Genomic DNA, 27,887 nt, shown 5'->3' with positions numbered 1-27,887 from the left:
TAAACCTCTCTGTTTCCTAATCTGTAAAGAGGGGAGCAGGATGGGAATGGGTCTGATCTCATAGGGTAGTTGCCCAGATGAAAGGAATTGAAGAATTGATGAGTTGAAAGCAGGTAGAATGGTGCCTGTGTTCAAAACGGCAGCCGTGAAGGTGAGGAAGATGACACAGGCTCTAGAAAGTCAGTGTGGGGTCATTTTCCCAGGAGAGGTCTGTGACTTGCTCATCTGGCCTCTCAGTGGCCCTGGTGTCTGGGGCTGGGGCCAGGGGTGTGGTCAGGGTTGAGGCAACCAAAGGAAGCCCCCATGACTTTGTGGGCACCACCCATGGCCACAGAGGGACAACATGTTGCCTGGTAACCAGCTGGAAAGGCAGTGTGGGAAAATCAAGCATGTGACTGGTGCAGGTAGCAGCAACTAGACCCACCTACGGTTTATATTTTCAGAATCGTCTTAATTTTCCCAGACCCAGATTCCATGAGGGAGGAGAAGCCACCCCCTTCCTCACTTCTGCAAGAGGAATCATCACTTTGTCTTTCTATTTGTGGTTCTCAATTGAGTGGAGGAAGTGGGGAGGGGGACCAGGGTCTGTCCTAAACCCGGAGCTTCTATAGGCCAGGACAAAAATGATGCTCTGTCTGACTGGAGGACTTTGGGGTATGAGAGACAGCCACACTGGAAAGAAAACAGGGATCCTACAGAGGAGAATGTAAAACCTGCTCGACACTTAAAAATACCACCAAATATTTCATGAAGTCTCCAGGTTGTGCGAACTGTTTCCTGTGATGGCTCCAGACCCCTGGGGTCCTGCGCTTATTCCCCTTTGCTTTCTGAGTAATTCAGCAAAAAAGCTGAAGAAGCATGCCCTGCCTTAGAAGCCCTGGGTTTGAGAATCCTGTGTGGCCGTCTGGTTGGAAAGAGGGACTCATTGGAGGGTTGGATGGGTGGGGACAGGGGTGGCGGGGGGTGCTTGGCCATTTTTAAGTTTATACGTGAGAAATGGGGAGAAGATGGTTATAAGATTTTTGCACTCCTCTCTCCCCACTTAGCAGCAAAGGTTCTACCACTGGGGGAGCCGGCGTGGGGAAGCTGAGTGAGGCTGGGTGCACCGGCTGGGGGAGGGCATGCCCTTCTCTGCCGGCCACAGACCAGCCCCTGATGCCTTGATCCCCGTCGCCCGAAGCTCCCCTTGACATCTTTCCATCATGGCCTTGTCATCAGGTTATCATAAACATCGCTGAAAAGGCCGCGTCAGGGCAGTTTGCTCAGGGGACAGTGTTTACCGAGCCTCTGTGGGTGTCTTGCTGAACGTGAGCAAGAGAGTGCAGAGGCGTCCAGATGCTCCTTTTCCACAGGACTTGAATTGTCCCAAGGAGCCGGAGATGCGACCCAGGGAACTGACGATAACTGTGGCCTTTTGCCATGTGGATCCCTGAAGGGGCTCACTGGGAGGTCTCATGAATGCCTTCCAGCATCTGGACCGCGAATCCACGGGAGGTGGGAATGGGGGAGGTGGGCAGCTGCGGGGGGGGGCTTCCCTGGGGGCCCACACTACCATGTGCCTGGCTCAGCCGCTCAGTACAGACTTACTGAGTCATTGATCTAAAAGCCTCATCATCTCCGCAGGGGGTGTGTAGTCAGGCTTAGCAAAGGCTCCCGGGTGGTGGGGAGGGGCATCCAGGACAAAGTTCACGCTGGCGCTGTGGGGGCCAGGCGGGGGGCTTTGAGCCTGTCTCCAGGGAGGTGGACTGGGCAGATGGGAGGCCGTGTCCTTCAGGCTCCAGTGAGATGATCCAAAGTCTCCACCCTGGGTCACCAGTGGCAGCCCTGTTCCCATATGACAGCCTGCGAGTAAATGAGCCAGCAGGCAGGGTCTGCCTGTGGGGCAGGGCTAGGCATCTCCGTGGGCCAGGAGCCAGTCAGCAGAGTGGGATTATATCTTCTGGGGCACAGGTTTGGGGACCCTTCATCTCCTAACAAATGCTGAAGCTGTGCTGAGGACCTCGGCGGGTGTTTATGGCACTTTGTGAACATTGGGTAAAGGTGCCCCCTCTGGGCGGACACAGCCCTGCAGGGATCAAGTTTGTGCAAATTAACAGAAGGTGCCCCTTCCTTCTGGCAGGTAGCCCAGGCCAGGTACAGTCTTGGCAAGCTAGCCGGGGCTGGATCTCAGTCCCATTTGCCCCTCGTAGGAGTCTCTTGTGCAGTGAAAAACCTATACAACCGTACATGGCTGCCCTGTTTGCTTCCTCTCCAAGAGTTCGCCAGGATTCATGCACTGACCTCACTTTCCTTTACAGTGTTCTCCTCGACCTCACTTTCCTTTACAGTGTTCTCCCCGCCACTTATTCTGGGCTATAGGAACCAGGGTGGGCTCCAGGTCCCCCCAACGCAAGCCTGTTTGGGAAGAGGGGTTTTTGCTGTCTGTGGGTCCCTCTCAGGGCTCAGACTCTGAAGGGTTCTTCTCTCAGTAACTTAGGGGTGCCGCCAGGCCGGGGGAACTGCCCGCTCACCATGCCCCTGCCTTTCGACCTCATCTACACCGACTACCACGGCCTGCAGCAGATGAAGCAGCACATGGGACTCTCCTTCAAGAAGTACCGGTGAGAGGGTAGCGGGATGGTGGTGATGGCCCATGGCAGCCCCCGGGGCCTGGCTGCCGGCTGGTCCCCAAGGTGGGCGACTGCACTTTCCCAGATTCCGCGGTGGAGAGAAGGCTCTCCCTCCCCCACTGCCTTCCTTCTCTGACAGCTCTGCCTCCTGACTAAGGCTGACTCAGATGACAATTAATCAACCACAGCCAGGCGATCCAGGCCCCTCTGCTGCTGGACAGGCTGGGGGGCAGGGTCAGAGCTGACCCAGATGGAGGGGGCAGAGGAATTGCAGGGAGTGGTGGAGGGGAGCAAGGCAGGTAATGGGGCGTGACATCTGTGTGTGGAGACCCAGCAGCCCCCTCCCCACTCCCTCCTCCACCCCACCCTCTCCAGGGCAGGAGGAAGGCCAATGCCATAGCTCTGTCTCTCTGCAGCCAGCCAGGTCCGGGGTTTAATTTAGCACAGAGAAGCCCTGCTATTTATTACGTTTGCTCTAGTCTCATTGACTATCCCACATGATTTTATTAGGAAAAAAAAAATGTGACAGGCAGCGTTATTGCTTTTATTATTAATCCATGTTCTCCGTGCATTGGGGGCCTCTTCCTGCCATCCCCGCCTCTTCCGGGGGAGGAGTGCCGACCTCAGTAGTCTGGACAATTCTGGGTCACCGGCAAGGACTCTGGGTGAGGGAACTCCTTGTAGGGGCGTCTGAGCCTCAGCGGTTTTCTTCAGGTGCCCACTCCGGGGTGGCCCAGATGGAGGGAAAGGTTCTGGGCTTTGACCCATTGACAGCAGCCTCAATGGGCCAAAGGGTGGGACAGAGCCTCCACCGGCTGGGAAGCCCACCTGAAGTGGCCACACTTGCAGGAGACTTTGAGACACGATGGGCACGATGGGCCCGTTAACCCAGGAACATCCTGCGGGTGTCAGGCTCCTGAGCAGAGGGACTCTGCTGGACTCCCTGCCCAGGAAAGTAGAAATCGTACAAGTGACCCCTGGGGCAGTGGGGAGGGATCCCATTCCAGGCTGGGCCTCCCCTTCTAGGCTCCCTTGGGGCAGCTGTAAAAACTAACAGTTTCTGAGTTAGTTGTCCCTGGTTCAGGTGTATCACTAAGACCCTGAGACAGTTATGCCCATTTCACCGATGGGGAAGCTGACCCAGAGAGGTTAAGGCACTGGCCCGTGGTCACACAGCCAGCTAGTGTCTGAGCCCAAGCCCTGACCACACATCACACTATCCTGACCAGCCATCTTCGGGTTACAGAGACCACGGCTGGCACAGTCCTAGCCCAGGGAGACACAGGGAGGTTGGTGACCCCGGTTCCTGATCCCGGGGGGGGACAGGTGCCGCATCCGGGTCATTGACACCTTCGGGACAGAACCCGCGTACAACCACGAGGAGTACGCCACGCTGCACGGCTACCGGACAAACTGGGGCTACTGGAACCTCAACCCCAAGCAGTTCATGACCATGTTCCGTGAGTGTCCGGCCGCTGGGAGGCGGTGGGGGCCTCTCCGAGGTGGCCCGGAGGAGGCAGGTCCCATACCTTCCTCTCCTTCCTTTTGGGGCCTGTGTGGGGAGGGGAACACACCCCCTTGGCGTGTCCCCTTGGATGGGAAAGCCTTGTTCCCCTCTCTGCAAATGTGTGAGCCACAGAGGAAGCCTCTGGTGGTGTGTCGGGAGGGGGCAGCCTGGGTGCGGCGGGGAAGCATGGTGACCTTTCCAACACCCGGAGGACGCAGCCTTTGTCCTCCTGGAGCACACGTTTTACTCTCTTGCTCTCGAGAGCGGCTCAGCACAGGGTTCCAGAACAAAGAGGGTTCCATGGCCTTTGAGAAAGAGAGACATTCCAACATGGAGGGAGACTTAAGTGAGTGGCTAGGGGGCAGCATGGGGAGGCTTTCTAAGCAGAGGGAACAGACGTAGTGAAGATGGATATGGAAAGAACGGAAGGTTCTAGAAATGCAAATGCTCTGGGAGGCTCCAGCATTGGGGATAATGGGAAGTAAGGCTGGGGGTGGGGTGGCTGGGGCCCCTGTGGGTGACGGGCTTCGGGCAAGGGATGCCATTCGAGCTGAGCTTTCGCGATTTTTAAAAAAAATTATTTATTTAATTTATTTATGTTTGGCTGCTTTAGGTCTAAGTTGCTGTGCGCGGGCTTTTCTCTAGTCGCGGTGAGCGGGGGCTACTCTCGCGTGCGGGCTTCTCATTGCGGTGGCTTCTCTTGTTGCGGAGGACAGGCTGTAGGCGCATGGGCGTCAGTAGTTGTGGCTCGCGGGCTCTAGAGCACAGGCTCAGTAGTTGTGGCGCACAGGCTTAGTTGCTCTGCAGCATGTGGGATCTTCCTGGACCAGGGCTCGAACCCATGTGCCCTGCATTGGCAGGCGGATTCTCAACCACTGGGCCACCAGGGAAGCCCGCTTTCGCAATTTTTAATGAGACTTTATATACACACTGACCTCCCCTCTTACATGCAGCGCGCTGAAAATAATTTAACCTTTTCTTGACAACTCAGGGTCAGTGCTCTATCTCTCTGGTGTGGGGCCTGCCCTGCGGGGCCGGCAGAGGTGTGCGGAGCCACGTCCTCTGCTGAGTGGCCCCTTCTCCTGTCGCTGTTTGGTGTGGCGCCTTTTCTCCTACTTGGGAGACTGTCAGCTGTCACTTTTAATCGTCGTCAAGCTATCTGCATCCAGCAGCATCTTGGATGTCTAATTGGCGGCTCTTTGAAGGCTGTGGGTCAGAAAGCCGGATAAGCGCCCTCGTTAGGATTGTCTGTAAATTAAGAGTGAGCTTGGTTCCAAGCAGGGTCCCGAGGAACTTGCTCGTAAGTAAAGTAGCTGATCCCTGCTGAGACTGTCAAATGAATGCATCCCTTTTGGGTGCTTAGGGACTGCTTTTGTATTACTCTCAGGTTCTAGGCTGTATTAGAGGCAGACAAGATTTCTGAATAATACATGAGTAATGGCTTGATTGGATCCCAGGAGGTTGGGAAGGTGGGAAGTTTCCTTGGAGCCCAGATGAGGAAACTGAGGCCCAGAAAGGTGGAATGTCCTGTCTGAGGTCACATGGCTCTGTGGGGACCAGACTCCCTCCCCATAGCCCGTTGCAAGGTTGGATGAGGCTTCTCCAAGAGAAGAGTGACTGTCCTAACAGGTCATCTGCTGGCATTGTGCTCCCAGCAGAGTGATTGGAGTGGGATGGGTCCTGAGGAGATTTCTGGAGGGAAAGGAAGTGGAGGTGGGTAGTGGTGGTGATGCTGTAGGCTGTGGAAACAGCATATGTGACAGCAGAGCAGAAAAAATACCATTGAGGATCTGGGAGCAGAGGGGTGGGGTCTTTTAGCAAAGACTCCTGTATTTACATTGGATATGGTAATTCGAGTTTCACTGTAGGTTCTTGAGCTAGGGAATATCATGGAGAAATTTTTTTTTTTTTTTTTTGGTCACGCCGGGCGGCTTGCGGGATCTTAGTTCCCTGACCAGAGATTGAACCCAGGCCCTCGGCAGTGAAAGCATGGAGTCCTAACCACTGGACCTCCAGGGAATACCCCCCCAAAATTTTTTGAGATACATTATTCTGGCAGACTGGTAATGGCCAAAGGGACAGTGGTAGAGGACGGGGAAGCAGGAGATGGGTTAAGAGCCCTCTGCGATAATCTACACTGAGAAAATGAGGACTTGCCCTGGGGTAAAACCCACTGGATCTAGAGTTCCAAACCTGGCAAACTCCTACTCATCCTCCAAAACCCCATGCCAAATGTCTCTTCTTTTTACTGTCACTTTCACTGATCACCTTATCTATTCCAGGAAGAATGTTTTTATAACTCTTAAACCTAATTCTGTTAAAGCATATATTGAAATAGAGTTATTTGCTTATACATTTATTTTCACTGATAGATTATGTATGAATCACTCAAAAAGGAGCCACTGACTGATTTATCTTTATTTTCCTGGAGCCTATCGAGGTCCTCAGAAAAATGTTAATTGACAGAATCAATTAAAGAAAGAGAGAATAAAAAAAAGACTTACCTGTCTTAATGATATACCAAGTCCAGGAAGGAATTCATGAGCAGCCCTCTTTCCCCATCTACTGATAGCTGGTTCATTTCCTCAAAGAGCTAATTGGGAGGCTGGCTGCCTCTCCCTGCCTTGCCCTGCCCCCAGGAGCTCTTTGCTTAATGGTCCCTGTTATTTTAGTTGGTTGCAATACTTCCCTGTCCCACGCCCACTAGTTTAGCTAATTGTTCTAAACCTGTCCCTTCTGGTGGAGTTGGTGGAATGAGATTTTCTTCTCTCTGAGAATAGGGAGGAAATGGCAAAGGGGAGAGAGACCCGGGTGCAGCCCCAGCTAGAGCCAGAGGGTAGGGACAGAGGCCAGGGTGGGGCTGGGCAGGCAAACTGGGTCAGGGAGGGTCTGGTCTGCCCTCCTGGGGCCTCTCCCTGGCCTGGCAGAGCCTCCTGAGACAGGAGAGCTGCCTGAGCTCTGACCATCACAGAAACAACTCCAGGCCTCCAGGGCCCCCCCTTATGCCTCTGAAGCCCTAGAGGAGAGATCATTTTGTTCTGCAGCCCATCCTTATAGTGGTTGGATTTTCAGACTCAAGAATCCGTGAGCTTTCTGGGGCACTTCGACAGAAAACCACCACCTCTTCCAAGGTGCACCAGATATTGATTATAAATTTTGTGGGTATTGAGAGGGATGGGTAGACATATTGTGTTAAATCTACACATTTGATTAAAGTATGCATCCCAATTTCAGAAATGCTAAAATGTGAAAAAACGTGCATCTGAAATGAAGAAATAGGGTATTTGGCATCAGGGCTGTTCTGGAAAATCAAGTGTGTATGGCTGTTACCAACCTACTCCCCGCAGCCTCTCCCACCTGGGAAGGTAGAGTAGGTTTAATTGGGTTCCATAAGCATTCTATTCAAGGTCCTCTACGTGGAAGGGAGGGACCATGTGACTTGCAAATGGATGGCACCTGTGCCTACACCTCTACCCTGCCACGGCAGACAGAGCTAATCAGTGACATTCCTGCAGCGTGGCCGAGAAATTGGAGCCCTAGCTGAAACGCATTCCTTGCCCATGGTGTGCTCGGTTCTGGGAGGTGAGGCAGGGTGCGATCCGCGCTTTGCCGGAGACCTAATCACAGTGGATGGGGCCACAAGGGAGGGCACGTGGACCCCAGAGAAGGCTTCTGGGAGGAGAGGAGGTGACGTGTGAGTGGGGCCCTGAAGCGGAATAGGATTTTCTCATCCTAGAAAAGGGTGGTGGGCACTCCAGGCAGAGGGCAGGGCAGGGCAGAAGCTGGCAGGTGTGAAAGGGAAGATGTCCCGTGCATTTGTGAGCCAGCCGGCCGGGCGCTCCCGTGTGCCGGGGACACAGAGCTTTTGCTCTCATGGGGCTTAGATTCTGGTGATAATACACAACCAAATCAATGTATACTATCACATCTGGTCAGTGAGCGCTGGGACAAAAAGTAAAGCAGGGAAAGGAGACAGAGAGGGGTCGTGGTCAGGAAAGACCTCTCAGCAGGGCCTTGTGAGCAAAGGGCTGCGTGGAGAGAGGGCTGGGTAGGTGGTAAGAGTTGCCGTGGAAGGGGGCCAGGGCACTCATGCTCTCCCCGCCCCAAACCGGACCCTTTACCTCCCAGCCCCCTTCCCCACCCTTGCCAGACAGGGAGCCCTCTGATGGGGCTGGGCCGGGTAGACCCAGGGTGTGCCCTTGGCTGTCTGGTAACCCTCTTCCTGACCTCGTGGTCTGGCTGCAGCTCACACCCCGGACAACTCCTTCATGGGCTTCGTGTCCGAGGAGCTCAACGAGACGGAGAAGCAGCTCATCAAAGGCGGCAAGGCCAGCAACATGGCCGTGGTGTACGGCAAGGAGGCGAGTATCTGGAAGGTGAGCCCCGCTGACCGCAAGCCCCAGCCCTCGGCCCCCAGGGGCTCCCAGCCCCAGGATTCGGCTCCCATCCACCGCGCCCAGCACTGGACGATGGTGGAAAACAGCCCCCACTAATGGGTCAGAAAAGAGACCTCTAACTGCCTTTGGAAATACCAGCCCGGGGGATCATGTCTCACCCCTCTCCCTGCTCCCACGCTTTGCAACAAATTCAAATGGCTTAACCTTCTACCCTCCCTCGGATGGATCAACAGATGCTCTAACCCCGCAAAGGGGGTTTAGGCTAGACGTGGGGATTCTGTGGGATGGGAGGCAGTGGAGAAGCAGGAGAGGACTAGGAACTGGAACCCCATCTTCAGGGTGGGGACCCACGAGATGTGCCACCAGCATGGGAGGGTACCCACTCACCCGGCCACTGACTTGTTCTCTCTCCTCTTTTCTCTCTGCCCCCCTGGCAACGAGGCAGCTCCAGGTATGCCACGTGTTCCCTTCGCCTCCTGCCCCCCTCTGCTCTCTATAGGGTCTCCCCTGGGCGTGCTCCCGAGGCAGGCTTTCCGGGGTTTGTGGCTCCTGTGGATGGACCAGACCAAGGTGGGAGGAGGGTGATGGGGACAGCGGGGTCTCAGGCTCTTCCCGGGGCCCTCTGAGGGGAGGCAGGCCCTGGAGGTCAGGGTCCAGCTCCGCGTGGCACCGGGCAGCTCCTAGGATGGGCTATTGACCTAAGGCAGGAGGCACGAGGCTAAAGGTTAATGATAAAGATGCCGATTGTGGGGAACATTGAGCAGCCCCCGTACCCCATGTCAGTCCTGTCACATGACCATCTTAGTTAATGATTCTCATGCTGTGTTGATTAGGATTAAGTCCAGCTGTCACAGAAAAGCCCCGAATAATAGTGATTGAGGCAAGATGGAAGTATGTCTTCTCTTCTGTTGACAAACTCTGGAGGTGTCAGTCCTGGCCTGACACCTGGGGCTCTTCTCCCCTGGTTGACCCGCCCTGTTTAGTTCCCGCCCTGGTCTTGCCTCATCGTTTAAGGTGACCACAAACAGTGCACAGTCATGACCTCTGCCCTCCAGCTGGGAGGGGGTGGGGGAGGAGGAGGAGGAGGAGGGGGAAGGAGAAGGGGCAGGGGCAGGTCAGGTTTAGGGACATCTCCTGACCGCATCTCTTCCCCATATGGCCCTGTGGCTAGGCCTCGGTCCCATGGCCATGCCCAGTCTCAGGGGATGCTGGAAGTGGCTGTGCCCCTGGCAACCAGGTGCCCAGCTCAGCCCTGGAGTTCTGTGACTGAGGAAGGGGGAGGAAAGCGATATTATGGGACATCTCATGGTCTGTGCCACAACAACCCTATGAGGTCATAGCCGTGGCTAATATTGGTCCAACCAGGTTGCCAGGTGCTCGCATATGTTTTCTCACTTGACCATCAACTACGAGGTTAGAGTGACAAGCTAGTTAAGTGGTGGGGCTGGGATTTGAACCCACATCTAACTCTAAGAGCCAGAACACTTAACTCCGACTCTACATAGCCTCCCCTGTTATGACGCCTTGGATAGAGGCAGAGAGAAGCTCTGGATTAAGCTGGACTACGGGTCCAAGCCCTGGCTGAGACATCTGTGCCCACTGCCAGGTGTGGGGAGAGGGGCGAGGAGTCATCCTCATTTGATGCCAAACGAGCTGGCTGCCAGGATGCCCGGGGTGCTGGGCAAAGGAGCGAGCACAGACGGTGTCTGCTTGTACCAGAAAATACTGTTAAGAAACTGCCCCAAGAGAATGAGAGGTTATGAGGACTGGGGAGAGAACAATTGTATCTCTAGCTCCGGAGCTTCTGGGATAGCCAGGAGCAACGCTGTACAGCAAGAGACCTCAAAGCAGCTGCTTCCAAAAAAGGACATCTTTGCTCTGGTCTCTGTGACCCAAGGAAGGCAGAGGTGGCCGGATGAAGAAAGGAATGACAGCAGCATCCTGGGACAAATGCCATCTAGAGTTCAGGGGACCAGGTGGCGAGAAGCGGAGAAAGGAGGAGGGTATGAGCCTCATAGGGTTGTTGGCTATGACCTCATAGGGTTGTTGTGGCACAGACCATGAGATGTCCCATATGTCACATCCTTAGGGGAGCGGCAGCCGGGATCAGGAAGAGGGTTTTGGTGAATGTTGTACCGAGGAGGCTTGTCTTCTCCTGGGTCCCCAGAGCTGGAGGCTAAGGCTTAGATGCTGCTGTTTTAGGAGAGCCTGTCCCAGGGAGCAGGAGTGAGGGATGGGAGAGAGGCTGCTTGTCCGGACGCAGGGGAAACCCAGCCTTGCTGTTGGAGGAAACATTCCAGACATCAGAAGTGCTTCTGGGGGAGCTAAGGTGGACTTTTCAAACTGCAACTTGGCTCTGGTTGTTTTTGTTTTTTCTCCTCAGGTTTACTGAGGTATAATTGACAAAGAGAAATTGTATGTATTTAAGATGTACAACATGATGGCTTGATAAACATTTATATTGTGAAACGAGTGCCACAATCAAGTAATTAACACATCCACCTCCTCAGTTATCATGTGTGTGTGGTGAGAACATTTAAGATTGACTCTCTTAGCAAATTTCAAGTATACAGTATAGGTTTATTAACTATAATCACCATGCTGGACATTAAATCCCTGAATTTATTTATCTTAAAACTGAAAGTTTGTCCCCTTTGACCCATATGTCCCCATCCCCCCTGCCCAGCCCTTGACACACACCATTCTACTGTTTCTATGAGTCTGACTCTTTTCAATTCTGCATATTAGTGAGATCATGCAGTATTTGTCTATTTTTAACTCAGAGAGTCTTGATTAGCCTTTTAAATGAAGCAGAATAACATAGAAACAATAGAAGAAAAGGATATCAGAGGACTTTATATGTATTAAGAGTAATTATTGTTTTGTAAAACTTTAAGTTTTCATACATAAATACACACACGTGTACGATTAGGTGAAAAAAAGTTGCTCAACAGTGCATGTAACGTGAACCCATTTGTACATGTATGTGTGTGTTTTAAAGAAAATGTACATCTTATAATGCATAAAAGATCTGAGGAAGGCACGCAAGAAACTGTTAATAATAGCTGCTCTGGTAGTGGGATCAGGAAGTTGAATGGGGGCTTTGGAGACATTTTCTAAACACTTGACGTCCTTGATTTGATTTTTTTCTAGGGCCATATTGCAGTTTTATAATAAGTAGTCCTTTTAAAATTTTGGTGTGATTACTGATATTATTTGGCTTTGAATCTACCATTTTATTAGTTGGTTTCTTTTTTTTTTTAACATGTTCTATGTTCCTTTTCCGCTCATTTCTTATCTTTTTACATTGATATATTTTTAAAAATCCACCTTCCTTTAGCTAATTGTACTCTCATATTCTTTTGGTTCTGATCGTCTTAATATTGTTATACTCTTCAGGCTACCCTATAGGTTATAATACCCATCTTTGACTTATCAAAGTCTAAGCCAATACTTTTACGTTTCATTGGGTTATAAAAGAACTTTAAAATGTTTTATTTCTCTCCGACCCCAACTTATATGTTTTATGGTATTTTAATACTCTCCAAATATTTTATACCCCACGATATATTATTACTATTGTTGTTGTTGTTGCTACTGTTGTTTTGCAAAGTCAATATTCATTTACATTTACCCACATTTACCCTTTGTATTGTTCTGTGTTCCTTCTTACATCTCTGAGATTCCATTTGGAATCATTGTCTGTCTCCAGAAGAAACCAAGTTAGTCTGGGACTGCTGTTTTTGATTTTCTAAAAATGTCTCAGAGGATATATTCATTATGTACACATTCTAGCTTGTCCTCTGCCTTCTGTCATTTCTGTTGAGAAGTCAGTGTAGGTCTGATTGTTCCTTGAAAGGTAATTTCTTTTTTGTGTTTTCCTTTGCCTGCTTTTAAGGCTTCCGTTTGGTTTTCAGAAGTTTTACTATGATAAGCCTCAGTGTGATTTTTTGCTTGTTTGTTTGTTTTGTTTTGTTTTGTTTCTATCCTGCATGGAGTTTGTAGATCTCTTTGGATCTGTGGTTTGATCTTTCACTAATTTTAGAAAAATTCTCAGCTACTCTCTCTTTAAATGTTGCTTCTGCTCCAGTCTCTCTCCTGTACTTCTGGGACTCCATTTACACAGACATTAAACCTTCATTATATCCCCTCGTCTCCAACATTCTTTTCTGCAGTTTCCATCCTTTAGTTTCTCTATGCTTCTTCATTCTGGATGTTTTCTTTTGTTCTTTCAGTAAGTGAAGTTTCTCTTCAGCTGTGTTTAATCTGCTGTTAAATCCATCCATTTAGTTTTAGTTTCTGCCACTGTGTTTTTTTTTTTTTTCCATTTGGTTTCAAATTTTATCTTCTATTTCCTAGACTATATTCAGCATATTTATCTTAAAGTCTGTGCCTGGTAACTCCAGCATATAGATCTCCTATGAATCTGTTGTTATTGTCGTATCTCTTGGGTGTTGATCATATAGTCTTGTCTCTTTATGTACGTGATTTTTTTAAAAAAATCAAGGTATTTAAATTTTTTAATTAAAAAATCTATTTTAATAGCTTTATTGGGGAAAATTGACATGCAATACACTAAACTTGTTTAAAGTATATAATTTTATGGCTTTTGACTTGTGGGAAACCGTCACCACAATCATGAGAGAGAATAGATCCACCACCCATGAAATTTCCTTCTTCCCTTTGGCATCTCTTCCTCCCATCTCTCCTCTCCTCCTCATCTCCAGGCAACCAGTGATCTGCTTTCTGTCACTATGGATTAGTTTTCATTTTCTATTAATATAATTTTATATAAATGGAATCATATGGTATATACTCATTTTTGTCTGGATTTTCTCACTGAGTGTAATTATTTTGAGATTCCTTCATCCTGTTGTCTGTAACGATAGTTCATTCCTTTTTATTGCTGAGTAGTATTCCATTGCATGGATGGACTACACTTTATTTATCCATTCACCTGTTAGTGGACATTTGGGTTGTTTCCAGTATTTGGCTATTACAAATAAAGCTGTTATGAACATTCACGTACAAATCTTTGTACACACATATGCTTTCATTCCTGTGGGTAAATACCTAGGAGTGGAATGGCTGGGTCATATTGTAGAACTATGTTTAACGTTTTAAGAAAAGTGGTTTTGCCATTTTACGATCCTGCCAGCAATGTATGAGAGTTCCAGTTCCTTTACAAATTCATCAGTACTTTGCATGGTCAGTCTTTCTAATTTTAGCCATTTTAACAGGTGTGCAGTATTATCTAATTGTGGGTTTAATTTGTAATTCTCTAATGAGTAAGGATGTTGAAGATGTTTTTGTGTGCTTATTTGTCTTCTATTTATCTTTTTTGGTGAAATACCTACAAAAGTGTTGCCCATTTAAAAGATTGGGTTGTTTATTTTCTTATTATCGAGCGGTTAGAGTTCTTTACATATTCTGGATATAGGTTCTTTAACAAATAGATGCGTTGCAAAAATTTTCTCCCAGGCTGTGGCTTGTCTTTCTCTTAACAGCATCTTTCAAAGAGCAAAAGTTTTTAATTTTAATGAAGTCCAGTGTTTTCTTTTATGGATCGTGCTTTTGGTGTATCCAAGAAATCTTTGTCTAACCCCAGGTCACAAAGAGTTTTCTCCTATGAGTTTTATAGTTTTAGGTTCACATTGAAGTCTGTGATCCATTTTGAATTAACTTTTACATATGATATGAAGTATGGGTTGAAGTCCTTTTTTTCCCTTCCCTTTCCTTTTTTTTTTTTTTTTTTGGCATATAGAGTGATCCATGACTGTTTGTTGAAAAGATTATCCTTCCTCTACTGAAGTGTCTTTGCATCTTTGTCAGGATTCAATTGACCCTACATGTGTAGGTCTATTTCTGGACTCTCTGTTCTGTTCTGTTGATCTGTCTCTCTCGATGCCAATATCACACTGTCTTGATTACTGTAGCTTTACAATAAGTCTTGAAATCAGGTAATATAAGTCTGCCCAATTTCTTCTTCTTTTTCAGAGTTATTTTGTCTCTTCTAGGTCCTTGCATTTCCAAATGAGTTTTAGAATTAGCTTGTCAATTCCTATTTTAAAAAGCCTGCTGGGATTTTGATGGGGATTTTATTGGTTCCTTTTTCTTTTCTTTTCTTTTCTTTTCGAGAAAAACTACCTCTAGGTAGTTCTGGAAAGTGAATATGAAAACCTGTAGAAATAATTTGAGGTCAAGGATGATGCTCTCTTCTTCCAGAGAGGATTTACTTTTATTCTCGGATTACAGCTGGGGCCCTAGCAATCCCAGATCACCCCAACCAGTGATAGTGATTGAGACAACTGTAAAAGGATTCAGCCCCTGCAAGAGCTGCTCTAGTTCTGGTGCACCCTTTCTTCCAGGATGTAACTCCTCAGAGTTCCAACCCAACGTGTGGATTTCCATCAGGGCTCCCCATCTCTGGCAGGCCCCGAACTCTGACTTTTGTCTCCCAGGTCTGCTTAGCTGCCCAGATGCTGCCCCTGGAATCAGCAGGTGCCCCCAGGAGGAAAACCAACCCCAACGCTGGCCTCAGCAATCTCTTTTCCTCCTTCTCCCAGGTCTTGGCCTTGTAATTCTTCACTCTTTGCTAGATTGTTCAGGGCCTTCACAGATGTTTTTTACGTTTTCCCCTTTTTCCTGGTCATTCTCAGAGGCAGGGCCGATCTGCATTACCCAAAGTGGAAGGGCCTCCTTGTGGAAAATGTCCAGTTTGAGTTTCAAAACGTGCATTGTTAACAATTATTCTGATGTCCATTGATAATATCCTTCAAGGGCTGTGGTTTATAAAGTAAACCTGGGCTGGAGCTCCTGGTGGTCTGATCTCATGCTGGCTGGCGGGACGTGGGGAACCATGAGTTCTTTTCCTCTGACCCATTGGCCTGTTGGGAGCTAATCCTCCCTGAAGAGAGCCCCACGCCCCACCCTCCTCCGTGATCTTTTTTTTTTTTTTTTTTTTTTTGCGGTATGCGGGCCTCTCACTGTTGTGGCCTCTCCCCTTGCGGAGCACAGGCTCCGGACGCGCAGGCTCAGCGGCCGTGGCTCACGGGCCCAGCCGCTCCGCGGCATATGGGATCTTCCCGGACCGGGGCACGAACCCGCGTCCCCTGCATCGGCAGGCGGCCTCTCAACCACTGCGCCACCAGGGAAGCCCTCCTCCGTGATCTTGAAGCTACTTTCCCCTCCCTCTCTTCTGCAAGCCTCAGAAAAGCTCTAAAAAATAGAACCCAGCAGCCGAGCCCATGCTTATTCCTGTCAAGGTCCTACACGGACCGCAGCTCCCAGCTCAGGGCCCTGGCCGTAGGGTCAGATGGGTGCCCAGACGCTGAGGTGTTATCTATTCACCTGTGCTCCATGCCTCCTCAGAGGTCCTTGGAGGTCGTCAGGGATTCAGGGGAGGCCAAGTAGCTCCAGCTGGATACAATTAAATGTTGGTCTCTATAGGAGACCTTTGGAAAGAAAACAGGTCCATGGCTAAAAAATAGTCCGGAGGCCTCTGGTCTAGTCCAACCTCTGTAACTCATAGATAAAGAAATTGAGGACCAGAGAGGGCAGGGGCCTCCTCAGGGTCACACAGCGGGTTAGGGGCCGACCTGAGACTGGCCCCATGTTTTCCGAATTCCTGACCAGGGGTGTCTCTTCAGCTGGCTCTGCCGTCTGAGGTTGGAGCAAGGCTCCCATCCCCTCCTCCTCCTCTTCCAGGGGAAGGAGAAGTTCCTGAGCATCCTGAACAAGTACATGGAGATCCACGGCACCGTGTACTACGAGAGCCAGCGGCCCCCCGAAGTCCCGGCCTTCGTGAAGAACCACGGCCTCTTGCCGCAGCCTGAGTTCCAGCAGCTGCTGCGCAAGGCCAAAGTGAGCCCCACCCCGTCCTCCATCCTCACCCCAGCCCGGCCATAGATGTCCAGGAGGTGCCCATACGTGCCTGCCATGCCTGCCACCATCACCTGTGGCCCCCTCTACGTGTGGACATGCCCAGCACACTCTGCTGCCCTGAGCCTCGTGTCTGGGCCTCTTAGGGGCTGGTCAGAGCTGGGGGCAGAGATGGGGGTGCCCATCAGGCAGGGGAGGCCCCACAGTGAAAGGGACCTGAGTGGGGCTCGGTGATGGTGAAGAGGAGTTGGGCTGCCCACCTGCCCCCCACCCCTTAATACCAGTCCAGCCCAGCTGACTCCTGGGCCTGGCTTTCAGAGCCACTGAGAGGGTGGAAGGGCAGGCTGGTGGCAAAGGGACCGGGAGCAGCCTGGCTGGAGTTCCATCGGGCCACTAGTTCTGACGAACTGCTTCTGGAATTCCCTGAGCTGTGTCCCTGGAGTGTGATCCCACTGTTGGGCCCTGAAGTGTCAGCTAAGGCTGGAGGGTCTCTAGCCAGCTGCCAGGTCCTTTCCTGTTCTCACCATAATTTATTTCTTCAGGCCTCTTGGATATGTGTGTGTGTGTGTGTGTGGGTGTGTGTGTGTGTCGGGGTGGAGAGAGGGTATCTTTGTGCAGTGAGCAACCTGAACAACCCTACATGGCAACCCCAGATTCAGAATCACTTATTGAGCACCTTTCAGGGGCCAACCCTATGAGCACTCCTAGTACAAGTCAGGTGCTGAATGAATGTTTCTTGGGTGAATGAGTAAAGGTCCTTTGAGGTCAGCTGTAGGAGTGGCTTGAAGCCTTCTAAGCTTGGGAACCCTTGTTCTTTTCCCCTCCAGAATCATAGCCTTTAGAGCAGGAGGAGGCTATTGATATGACCTAACTAGACGTCCTGATTTCACAATGGCCAAGGCACACAGCTGCTCTGGGCTCTCTGCTGCCTCCTGTGAATGTCCCAACCCCAGCCTCGCTCCCAGCTTCCTGGGGCTCCTGGGCTGTGATACCCAACCTTCCCTGACCATCGTGCCACCTCGGTTCTGCAGCTCTTCATAGGGTTCGGCTTCCCCTACGAGGGCCCCGCCCCGCTGGAGGCCATCGCCAACGGCTGTGTCTTCCTGCAGTCCCGCTTCAGCCCGCCCCACAGCTCGCTCAACCATGAGTTCTTCCGGGGCAAACCCACCTCCAGAGAGGTGAGTGGGAAGGGCCTGGTCCCACATCGGGGGGGTCCGAGATGGGACCCCTGCAGTTCCTGGAAGGGGGGAGACTGAGACATGGGGTGAAGGACGAGATGGGACGGATGGGTGGGGGGCTCCTGCTCTTCACGCAGCCCGGCAGAGGGAGAAGCCTCCCGTCTCTGTGCCCTGGCTAGGTGTTCTCCCAGCATCCCTACGCGGAGAACTTCATTGGCAAGCCCCACGTGTGGACCGTCGACTACAACAACTCGGAAGAGCTTGAAGCAGCCATCAAGGCCATCATGAGAACCCAGGTGAGACTCGGATCCAGTCAGGACCACCACTATCCTAAACTTTGGGTCTCTGCTATAATTAGAAAAAGATGCTCCTCTTGGTGAATTCAGACTTGCAGGCCTGGGTTGGCAACTTGGATGCGTGTGTGTTTGTCGAGGGAGTGGGGGGAAAACCTGCCTCTGTGCTGTGAGCAACCTGCGCAACCTTACACGGCAGCCCTGGATCCAGAATCATTTGTCGCGTGTCTCGGGGGGCCGGGTCCTGTGAGCACTCCTAGCACAGGTTAAGTGCTGAGTAAATGTTTTCAGGATGAATGCGTGGAGGTCCTTTGAACTCTGTTGTCTCTGTGGTCTTTTAGCAGCACACCTCAGACTACAATGTGCATACGGATCACCTGGGGATCTTGTTAAAGCGCAGGTTTAGAGTCAGCAGGTTGGGTGGGGCTCAAGCCCTGCGTTTCAAACCAGGTCTGGGCGGTGCCACCTTTGCGTAGCAAGTGGGCAGAGCGTTCTGCGTTTCCTCCAGCAAGCGTGTAAGTGTTGGTGGGTGTGGGCGGAGGGCAGGGAGGGCCTTGTGCAGCCCCTCTCCTCGATGGGCACCTCTGGGGCTTCTGACCCCCATCCTGCACCCCCTGTGCGTGTGCGCGCTCGTGGTCCCTCCATTCTGAGAGGCGGTCAGGCTGCGTGGGCGCGCGGAGGGGCGGCTCTGCTCTCCGTGATCCCTCTGGACCCATTGCTTGCTGTAGCTCGGACACCAGGCTGAGCAAAAAGCCCACTCCTGTCAGGTCCCCTTCTCTGCCCATCACCGAGGTCACCGAGCTTGCCCTCCCCGGCGGGGGGCTGGGGGTGGTTTTGCTGCTCTGGGCGGACTTGTGGCAGAATCAGAGAGCATTAGGCTGCTGGGGCAGGGGCCACCACAAGGGAGAGCCCTGCCCAGGAGGACACACAGCTGTCTGGGGAGCTGGGGACACTGCCGGGCTCGGGCCGGAGGCCAGCGCGCATCGGTGCCCCATACGGTCTTAAGGGCTTAGATTTGGGTCCAGAGCCCTGCCTGGTTGTCCTGACCGTGAGGCAGGGTTGCATAGTTTCTTAGATTGTTTTTTGGCCGTGCCATGCAACTTGTAGGATCTTAGTTTCCTGACCAGGGATTGAATCCAGGCCCCGGCAGTGAAAGTGCCAAGTCCTAACCACTGGACCGCCAGTTTTTGGTTTAAAATTTTACTTATTTATTTATTTGGTTGCACCAGGTCTTAGTTGCGGCAGGCGGGGTCCTTAGTTGCGGCTCGCCGACTCCTTAGTTGTGGCATGCGAAATCTCAGTTGCGGCATGCGAACCCTTAGCTGCGGCATGTGGGATCTAGTTCCCTGACCAGGGACTGAGCCCGGGCCCCCTGCGCTGGGAGCTCAGAGTCTTAACCGCTGTGCCACCAGGGAAGTCCCTGCCTTTTTTCTTTTTTTTTTTTTCTTTTTCTTTTTAACACCCTCCTGCATCCCGTGGATCAGTCCCTCCCATTCAGCACTCCCAGCCTGAGCCCACCCCCTCAGCAAATGACCCCAGAAAATCCCTGCCCACTCCCTTCCTCTACCCACCCCACCCTCGTCCTTCCCTCCTGTCTGGGTGTGAGTGTTTCTCTGGTGAGAGTACCAAGGAAACTGCTGTGTCACAGCCTAGGTGCATCTCTGGTTGTGGCAGATGTGGCCAGGTTGACCCGCGAAGTGGCTGAACCCCTGGACCTCCAACAGTGGTGCAGGGAGAGCCCTCCGCCCCCTCTTAAGCATCCGCTTAAACAAATCCTCCTCTGCTGGAAGTTCCTCCAGGTCCCGGACTGAGATTGGGTTCTTCCCGGAGCTGACCCCAGGCAGGGATTTGAGCACAGGTAGTTTATTTGGGGGGTGATCCCAGGAAGGAAGGTCCTGGAGTGCCAGTGAGTCAGGGTGTGTTATCAAGAAGGTTACCCCTGCGCCTCCAGGCACCTGGTGCTCAATGCCGGCGGGGACCTCCGAGAGGTGGGGTACTCGCATCCCGGATTGTCCTGAGAAATGAGGGAACCGGGGTGTTTTTCCCACAACTCCATCCGTCGCTGGCTGAGGCTGAACCGGGTCGGGGGGCAGGTGTCAGCTCTCAACACTGGGCTGAGCAAGCTAGAGAAAGCCCCCCACCCCGCGACAGACGGTATCAACCCTCTGGGGCCTCCACCCCAGGGGGGCGGAGGCGGGGTGGGAAGGGGACCAGGAAGGCTTTGGTCCACCCCCAGGCCTCGGGGTCTGGCTCCACCTTCAAGATCCCTTGTGACTGAGGGAGCGAGATCCCAGCCCTGTGGAGAGCCACGTTGCCAGCCGCAGACCTAAACAGGGGTGTATGTTGGGGGGCGTCTGTGCGTGTGAGCATGCTCATCTAGTCACGCGTTATTTCTGGTTGGACACACGAGAAATTGATAACAGTGCCTGCCCTGGGGAAGGGGCTGGGCGTCTGCGGTCAGAGGAGAACTTGCTTTGCCTTGTTTCCTCTTGATTTTTAAAAACATGAACATCTGTTTAATTGTTAGTTAATTAAAAAATCAATAACAAAAGGGTCCAGGAACCAAGGTACTGCAAATTCGTCAGGCTGACTTGCAGCTGGACCCCAAACCAGCCCGTGGCCCCCCCTGCCTTTAGCCATCCCACCCCCACCCTGAGTCTTGGGCAGTTAACCCTTTACCCAAGAATTGCCTGGGAGGTGTTTGAAATGCAGATTCCTGCGCCTATCCCCAGCTTCTGATTTGAAAGGACCGGTGCCGCCTTGGAGTTCGCGGGTTTTTTTTTTTTTTTTGTGGTATGCGGGCCTCCCTCTGCTGCGGCCTCTCCCGTTGCGGAGCACAGGCTCCGGACGCGCAGGCCCAGCGGCCATGGCTCACGGGCCCAGCCGCTCCGCGGCATGTGGGATCCTCCCGGACCGGGGCGCGAACCGCAGCCGCTCCGCGGCATGTGGGATCCTCCCGGACCGGGGCGCGAACCCGGTTCCCCTGCATCGGCAGGCGGACGCGCAACCGCTGCGCCACCAGGGAAGCCCGGAGTTCGCGTTTTAAACAAGCACCGTGGTGGGTAACTCAACTGACTTAGAGACAGCTGGCAGGAGCTCAGAGAGCGAATGAGGCCAGCATCAGGAGACGCAGCTTCTGCAAGTCAGGGGGCCTTTTGCGGGGTGAGGGAGGAGGGGGCGGGTGAGAGAGACCTGAGGCACCAGCCCAGCTGTCCCCCACCCAACAAGCAGCGAGGAGGCTCCAGGCGGGGGTGGGCTTGCCCTCCGTCTCGGGTGAGGCCATTCGAGGTGAGAGGAAGGAGGTTGGGGAGGGATGCCAGCACCTGCCCCCGCCACCTTCCGCTCTCATTATCACAGGCCAGCAATCCCGGAAGGACCAGCACCTGCCGTTCTGTCCAGACGGATCATCGTGCACACCTGTAATTAGACCTAATGGGGGTAATTTCCAGGCAGGCTGGCTCCTCCGGTGGGAGATTCACGGCAGGTGGGACGTGGCTGCTGCGAAGGGTCCCCTCCCTCGCACGGGTGGAGGGGGGCTTGGAATCACCACGTGACGGGCTTCGAACCACGCGGGGGATAACTCGGTGGTTGCCACCAGCAGCAGGCAGAGTGATATTTGGAGGGGAAATCTCTGGGGGGGTTTCTTTATAACCAGGACTTGAAGTCTTGGACCCGAGGCGACTGGGGATCCCCTGGGGCAGCAGCTGGCGGCCGGGGCCTCGGTGGCCGTGAGCTGGGGTTGGGATTGGCTATGTGGAGCTCAGGGCTGGAGAGGCTGTGCTGGTTGATGGGCTGTGAAGGGGTGGCTGGATGTGGCCCTGGGGATCCTCTGGGACCCCGGAACTGCCCCAGGATTAAGGACACCTGCTCACAGCGCAGGTGAAGTCAGAACCGGGGCAAGGTCAGATGGGTGGGGCCTTGTCCCGAGAATCAGTCCCGGTGGCAGCTGCTGCTTCCCTGAGACCCTCCTCAGCTTGAAGTCGGGGATGTCCCCTGGGCCAGAGGGCCCAGCATGGGCCTGCAGCCCTTCGAGGTGGGGTCTGCGGGAGGCAGGACCCAGCGCAGCCTGATTGGGTTCTGACACACCCACCTCTGATGAGGAGAAAGGACTTGGGCAGACAGACCAGCAAGATTTCACTACCCGGGCTGAAACTGCCTGATTTCTGGAGCTGCTGGCAGGGAAACGGCATTAACGGGAGGCGGCTGGGCTGGGTATGGCGCCAACACACATGCTGGGGAGTGGAGGGTGGGGTCAAAGGCTAAAACAGACCTTCCTCTGAGTCTGAGATGGACCATCTCCCACGTCACCACGGTCTCGCCTCCCGCCCACCTGGCCGACAGTTTCCTCCAAGGAGGCTGTGTGCTGGGCCACCGAGGGTTGCTGTAAACAGGGAGGGGGTGGCCAGGTAAGAAGAGTGGAGAGGAGGTGGGGGTACCCGCGCTGGGGAGGCGGCCTCCTCATCACCTCTTCCGTCCCCCTTGCTCCTTGCGCCCCAGCTACCAAATCCATCTGGTCCCGTCGGCCCCAGCGTGCACTGCTCTATAACTCTGATATTTAGACTGACGGTATGTGGCCTCCCTTTGGGGGCACCTAGTTCATGTAGCTCCCGGGTGCCTGGTCTGGGCAGGAAGCTTTACAAATGTCATCTCATTCCATCAGGCTGGGAGATGCCCTGTGTTGCTCTGCGTGAAACTTCCACATCTCGGGCAGAACACAGGCAGAGCTGGGGATGCTTTTTCATTCCATGACTAGTTCCTCAGTGACTGCTGTGTACCAGGCATTGTGCCAGGTACCAGGGATTCAATGGTGAACAAGTCGTGGTCCCACAGCCCTTGGGGCTTATGACCTGAGGGAGACAAGGGATAAAGCAGAAATGATGACACAGGCACTAATTCTCGACTGGGGAAGTCTGGGGTGTGTGCAAAGGAAAGTGGTCCTTTAACGGGGGGGGGGTGGGGCGGGGTGTGGAGCTCTGGGTCTGCTTCCTGGAGGAGGTGACATCTAAGAGGGGGGAGGGTGCATCCGGTGGTTGGCTGGGGAAGAGCAGGCATCACAGCCGAGGAGGGGATGGAATGCTGAGCTTTACGGAAAGAGGAGAAGCTCAGTGGAACTGGGAGGGGGCCAGGGAGGGATGATGAGCTGTCACGAGCTCCCCCGCCGAAGGGCCCCTGAAGGGTGCACCGGGGAGCGGGGCATCTGCGGGGATAGGGTGGTCGGCTCCCTGGGTGCAGGCCGTGAGAGCCCCCAGATCTCTGCTCCCAGGGCCGAGCAGCCAGGTCTGAGGAGGCCCAGGGCTTCTCCTGCCCCATGTGTCTGCCTGTCTCTCGCACAGGTGGACCCCTACCTGCCCTACGAGTACACGTGTGAGGGGATGCTGGAGCGGGTCCATGCCTACATCCAGCACCAGGTAGGTGGGTCCCCCACTCTCTGTCTCCAGGGGCCGAGCTGGCTCCAGTGTCTGAGGACCCACCTCTGCCCAGCGTGCAGCGTGCTTTAACCTCCAGGTCCTTCTCCAGTCTGTTTCCTTTCCTGCGGGGTTGGAGATGGGCGGGGCCAAGCAGTACTGCTCAGAGACCAGGCCTGGGGCGCCCCTGCTCTGGGCCCCCAGCTCGAGTCCCAACCCCCATATCACAGCACAGAAATGCAAAGACTCATTTTTCATTTTTATTACACAGTTGTTTAGAAGTTTGGCAATGAGTGAGTGGGGAGTACGGAAGACCCTCCCCCTGCAACCCCTACCCACAGGATGAGTTGGGAGTGAGTGTCCCATTTTCCCTCTTGACACTGCTTTCCTCTGGGCAGGACTTCTGCGCGGCCCCAGGCCCTGCCCCCCCAGGGGCCCGAGCCCCGGAGAGCCCCTTCTTCCTGGCCCCCAACACCACTCACCTCAAGTGGGCCCGCAACGCCAGCTTGGCACCCGGGGCCTGGCCCCCAGCGCACTCCCTCCGGGCCTGGCTGGCCGCCGCTGGGAGGGCCTGCACGGACGCCTGCCTGGACCACGGGCTGATCTGCGAGCCCTCCTTCTTCCCCTTCCTCAACAGCCAGGACGCCTTCCAGACGTGAGTGAGCCCCGGCCCGGCCGACCTCACCTGTAGCTCCTTGGCTCCCGTGGCCGCCTTGCCCCCGGCCCTGCCAGCAGTGGGGGCGTGCAGTGCTTTCCAGTGAGTCAGGAAGGATCCAGAAGGGACCTTCCGGGCAGGTATCCACAGCACAGCTGCCCACTCTTGGCAAAGCCTCTGCCCCAAACCACTAGGGGAAGCTCGCTGCCCAGTCCCTGACCTCCTCATCCCTCCCTCAGCCCCCTGCCCAGCCTGTCTGGGCATCTTCTAGGGCCAGGCCACAGAAGCTGCCCCAGGTTCCTCCTGATGGGTGAGCCTGGGGCCCCCGCCCTCCTGCCCTCTCTCCTCTCACAGCAGCGGGGAGAAGGAGCTGCAGCCCAGCCTTTGTCCTGGCGCCTCCTAGAGACATCTCCCTGGGTCTGGAATGGGCCGGGCCGGGGAGAGGGAGTGGGCAGGGCCAGGCTGGGGCAGCCCCCGGCCCGCACGCTGAGTGACCACCTCCGTTGGTGCCCACCCAGGCTGCGGGTGCCCTGTGATGGTACCGAGTCGGAGATGAACCACCTGTACCCGGCCTTTGCCCAGCCGGGCCAGGAGTGCTTCCTGCAGAAGGAGCCTCTACTCTTCAGCTGCGCCGGCTCCAGCACCAAGTACCGCCGGCTCTGCCCCTGCCGAGACTTCCGCAAGGGCCAGGTGGCCTTGTGCCAGGACTGCCTGTGAGGGCGCCTACCCCGCTGGCCCTCCCCGCCGCAGGAGAAAGCACCAGCAGATTCTGAGCTCCAGCGACCCACCCTACCCCGCCCCCCAACGCCCCCAGGCTGGAGCCTCCTTTCTTGGCCGGGACGTGGGCCGAGCCGATAGGTGCGCAGGTCTGGGGAGGGAGGCAAGTCTGCCGAGTGCCTGGTGCCCGCCCTAGGCAGGCTCCTTGCTCTCACCCCGAGGGCTCGTGGCAGCGTTGTGGCCAAGCAGCTGGGGGTTGGTTAGAGGGTCCCACTGGCCCAGGAGCAGGTGGGCAGAGGCCCCTTGCTTGGTGCAAGACCAGATCTGGACCAGATGGAGTGAGGGCCTTTGTCCTTCCTGGGCCCAAGGATGAGGCCTCTGGGCATACGAGAGAGGAAGCGGGTGATGCTGGTCCAGTGGCCCACTGGAGGGTCCACAGAGTGGGGAGTGATGTGTGAGGGGTCAGCCTTGTCCCTGTGGAATTGTTTGGGGTGTGGACAGAAAGGGCCGGGGACTGGGGGAAGGCCAGGCTGGGGGACCCTGTTCATGCCTCCTCCTCAGCCCCACCCCTCCTGTTTTCCCAAATTCCCCCTCCTTTCCGCACTTGGGCGCCACAGTTAGTGTTGCAGGGACCACGTAGACCCTGGGTTGAATTGTTTCCCTCTTGCTTATTCCAACTTTCTTCACCTTGGGCATTTCCTGAAACCTATCCCAGCATGACTGCGATGCCAGACCGTGGATTTGTTTCCAAAGCCTCAGTCCCCACCCCAGCCTCTGAGAACAGGCTCTAGAATCTACCCTGCCCCCACCTCCTGAGCATCTTTTGTAGGCCCGGGATGAAGCTTCAGCCCCATGGCACACGTGGCCCAGTTCCTGGATGCCCAGGCCTGCTACCCCCACGTAGCCACCCCTGCCCCATCAATGCTGCGTCCGTGTCCCTAACCTCCAGCTTCCTCCAGCCTCAAACCGCCTCTGGATCCAGCCGTCCATCCTTGTGGCATGCCTTCCCCTTCGCCCTGAGCGCTGCCTGAGGAAACAGATCAGGCTGTCAGAAACACTGCCACTCCACCCCCGTTTTTAATCCCACTCCCTTCCAGGCAACCCGCCCCACCCACCTAGGCCTGCCCCTCCTCCCTTCCAGGGAGGCAGCCGCAGGGCCCTGAGTCCAGAGGGCGGGGCCTGAAGGTGGATACCTCCCATCAGAGAGCCCTCTCGGCCTGGGCAGCTCCTGTGGCCACAGAAACTCAACAGTCACCAGGGACCTGACCTGTCGGGGGAAAGCAATAGAGATACTCTTTTCTCTCTCTCTTTTTTTTTTTTTTTTTTAAAGATTTCTTGAAATAATAAATATTTTATTGGGATGTGAGGTGCAGAGGAGGAGCTGTGCTATTTCTCATCTTTTCCTGGGATGCCCAGGCCTGGAGGAGTGAGGGGGTGTGAACCCCCTGGGTTCGGGGGGTGGATATCTGGGGCCCCCGGGCCCCTCCTCCACATTGTCACTCCATCTACAAAGTTGGTGCTGTGTCAGGCTGCCTAAAGGAAGTCCCTACGGGCACCAGAAGTCCACGGCCCCTCCCGCCACTCCAGCACTGTGACTCCAGGGACCCTGCTTGACCAGCAGGGCTGGATCCAGTTCTGTTCACCTGGGGCTGGCCTCTGCTGGCTGTGGTTGCTGTGAGATCAGAGAACATAAATACATTTGATGAGAGCCTGAGCCAGGTCGTGATAAGAAGACTAACTAGGGGAGAGAGATCAAGATGGCAGAGGAGGGGCTTCCCTGGTGGCGCAGTGGTTAAGAATCAACCTGGGGCTTCCCTGGTGGCGCAGTGGTTAAGAATCAACCTGCTAATGCAGGGGACACGGGTTCGAGCCCTGGTCCGGGAAGATCCCACATGCCGCGGGTGGATATCTGGGGCCCCCGGGCCCCTCCTCCACATTGTCACTCCATCTACAAAGTTGGTGCTGTGTCAGGCTGCCTAAAGGAAGTCCCTGCGGGCACCAGAAGTCCACGGCCCCTCCCGCCACTCCAGCACTGTGACTCCAGGGACTCTGCTTGACCAGCAGGGCTGGATCCAGTTCTGTTCACCTGGGGCTGGCCTCTGCTGGCTGTGGTTGCTGTGAGGTCAGAGAACATAAATGCATTTGATGAGAGCCTGAGCCAGGTCGTGATAAGAACACTAACTAGGGGAGGGAGATCAAGATGGCAGAGGAGGGGCTTCCCTGGTGGTGCAGTGGTTAAGAATCCACCTGCTAATGCAGGGGACACGGGTTCGAGCCCTGGTCCGGGAAGATCCCACATGCCGCGGAGCAACTAAGCCCGTGCACCACAACTACTGAGCTTGTGCTCTAGAGCCCGCGAGCCACGACTCCTGAGCCTGCGTGCCACAACTACTGAAGGCCGCGCACCTAGAGCCCGTGCTCCGCAACAAGAGAAGTCACCGCAATGAGAAGCCCGCACGCCGCAACGAAGAGTAGACCCAGCTCACCACAACTAGAGAAAGCCCGCGCACAGCTATGAAGACCCAATGCAGCCAAAAATTAAAAAAAGATGGAGTAGAAGGACACAGAGCTCACCTCCCCCCACAAACATCAAAAATACATCTATAGGTGGAACAGTTCTCCCAGAAAGACAACTGAAAGCTGGCAGAAGATCTTTCACAACCAAAGCTGTAAGAAAGATCTCTGTAACCAGGTAGGACAGAAGAAAAAAAAGCAGGATGGAAACTGGGCCCCTGGGAGGGAGCTCTGTAAGAGGAAAGGTTCCCTCATCTTGGGATCCCCCTTCGCCATTTGGGAAGGCCCGCTGGGGCAGACAGGGAGCTGGAGTGGCCTGGACTTTGCTCGGGAGGTGTGCGTGCGTGCTGACTTGCTGCCAGGCAGGGTAGAGAGAGACCAGCACCGACAGCTGCCACGTCTCCATACTTCTCAGCCCCAAACATGCTCCTGCCAGTATGCACAGTGGCTGGGGCTTCAGCGGACAGACCCAGGGAGCAGACTTGATTTAGCTGTGTGGAAACAGTCCAAAGGGCCTGGAATATGGTCTGGGCACCACTGTTAACACGTGCAAGATGGGGCTCGAGTCTGCCATATAAGACCCCTGCTGTCAGCGTGCTCAGGTGGGGCGTGGCTACAGTGGCCATGGGCTCTGTGAGTGCATACACTGCGGGGGCAGGGCTGACATCTGAGCCTATTATCAGCACTCCCTCAGCAGGGGCAGGTCCAGCAGCAGCCGACTTTGTTGGTAG

At 54.1% G+C, this 27,887-nt stretch overlaps 1 protein-coding gene across 1 annotated transcript in view; it reads left to right on the top strand.

The window, feature by feature from the left end:
- The window catches only part of MGAT5B (alpha-1,6-mannosylglycoprotein 6-beta-N-acetylglucosaminyltransferase B), a 66,844-nt gene extending 42,202 nt beyond the window's left edge, over positions 1–24,642 (top strand). The window contains exons 9-18 of the mRNA XM_024130411.1: positions 2,469–2,600; positions 3,936–4,069; positions 8,362–8,492; positions 8,959–8,964; positions 16,221–16,376; positions 17,426–17,572; positions 17,752–17,868; positions 23,199–23,273; positions 23,669–23,925; positions 24,444–24,642. Coding sequence (XP_023986179.1) covers positions 2,469–2,600; positions 3,936–4,069; positions 8,362–8,492; positions 8,959–8,964; positions 16,221–16,376; positions 17,426–17,572; positions 17,752–17,868; positions 23,199–23,273; positions 23,669–23,925; positions 24,444–24,642 — 1,354 coding nt within the window. The remainder of the gene's footprint in view (positions 1–2,468; positions 2,601–3,935; positions 4,070–8,361; positions 8,493–8,958; positions 8,965–16,220; positions 16,377–17,425; positions 17,573–17,751; positions 17,869–23,198; positions 23,274–23,668; positions 23,926–24,443) is intronic.
- Positions 24,643–27,887: the final 3,245 nt, after the last annotated feature.

This window comes from Physeter macrocephalus, chromosome 14, assembly GCF_002837175.3.
Source record: "Physeter macrocephalus isolate SW-GA chromosome 14, ASM283717v5, whole genome shotgun sequence".
Taxonomy (NCBI): domain Eukaryota; kingdom Metazoa; phylum Chordata; class Mammalia; order Artiodactyla; family Physeteridae; genus Physeter; species Physeter macrocephalus.
This window is presented reverse-complemented; position numbering and strand designations above follow the sequence as displayed.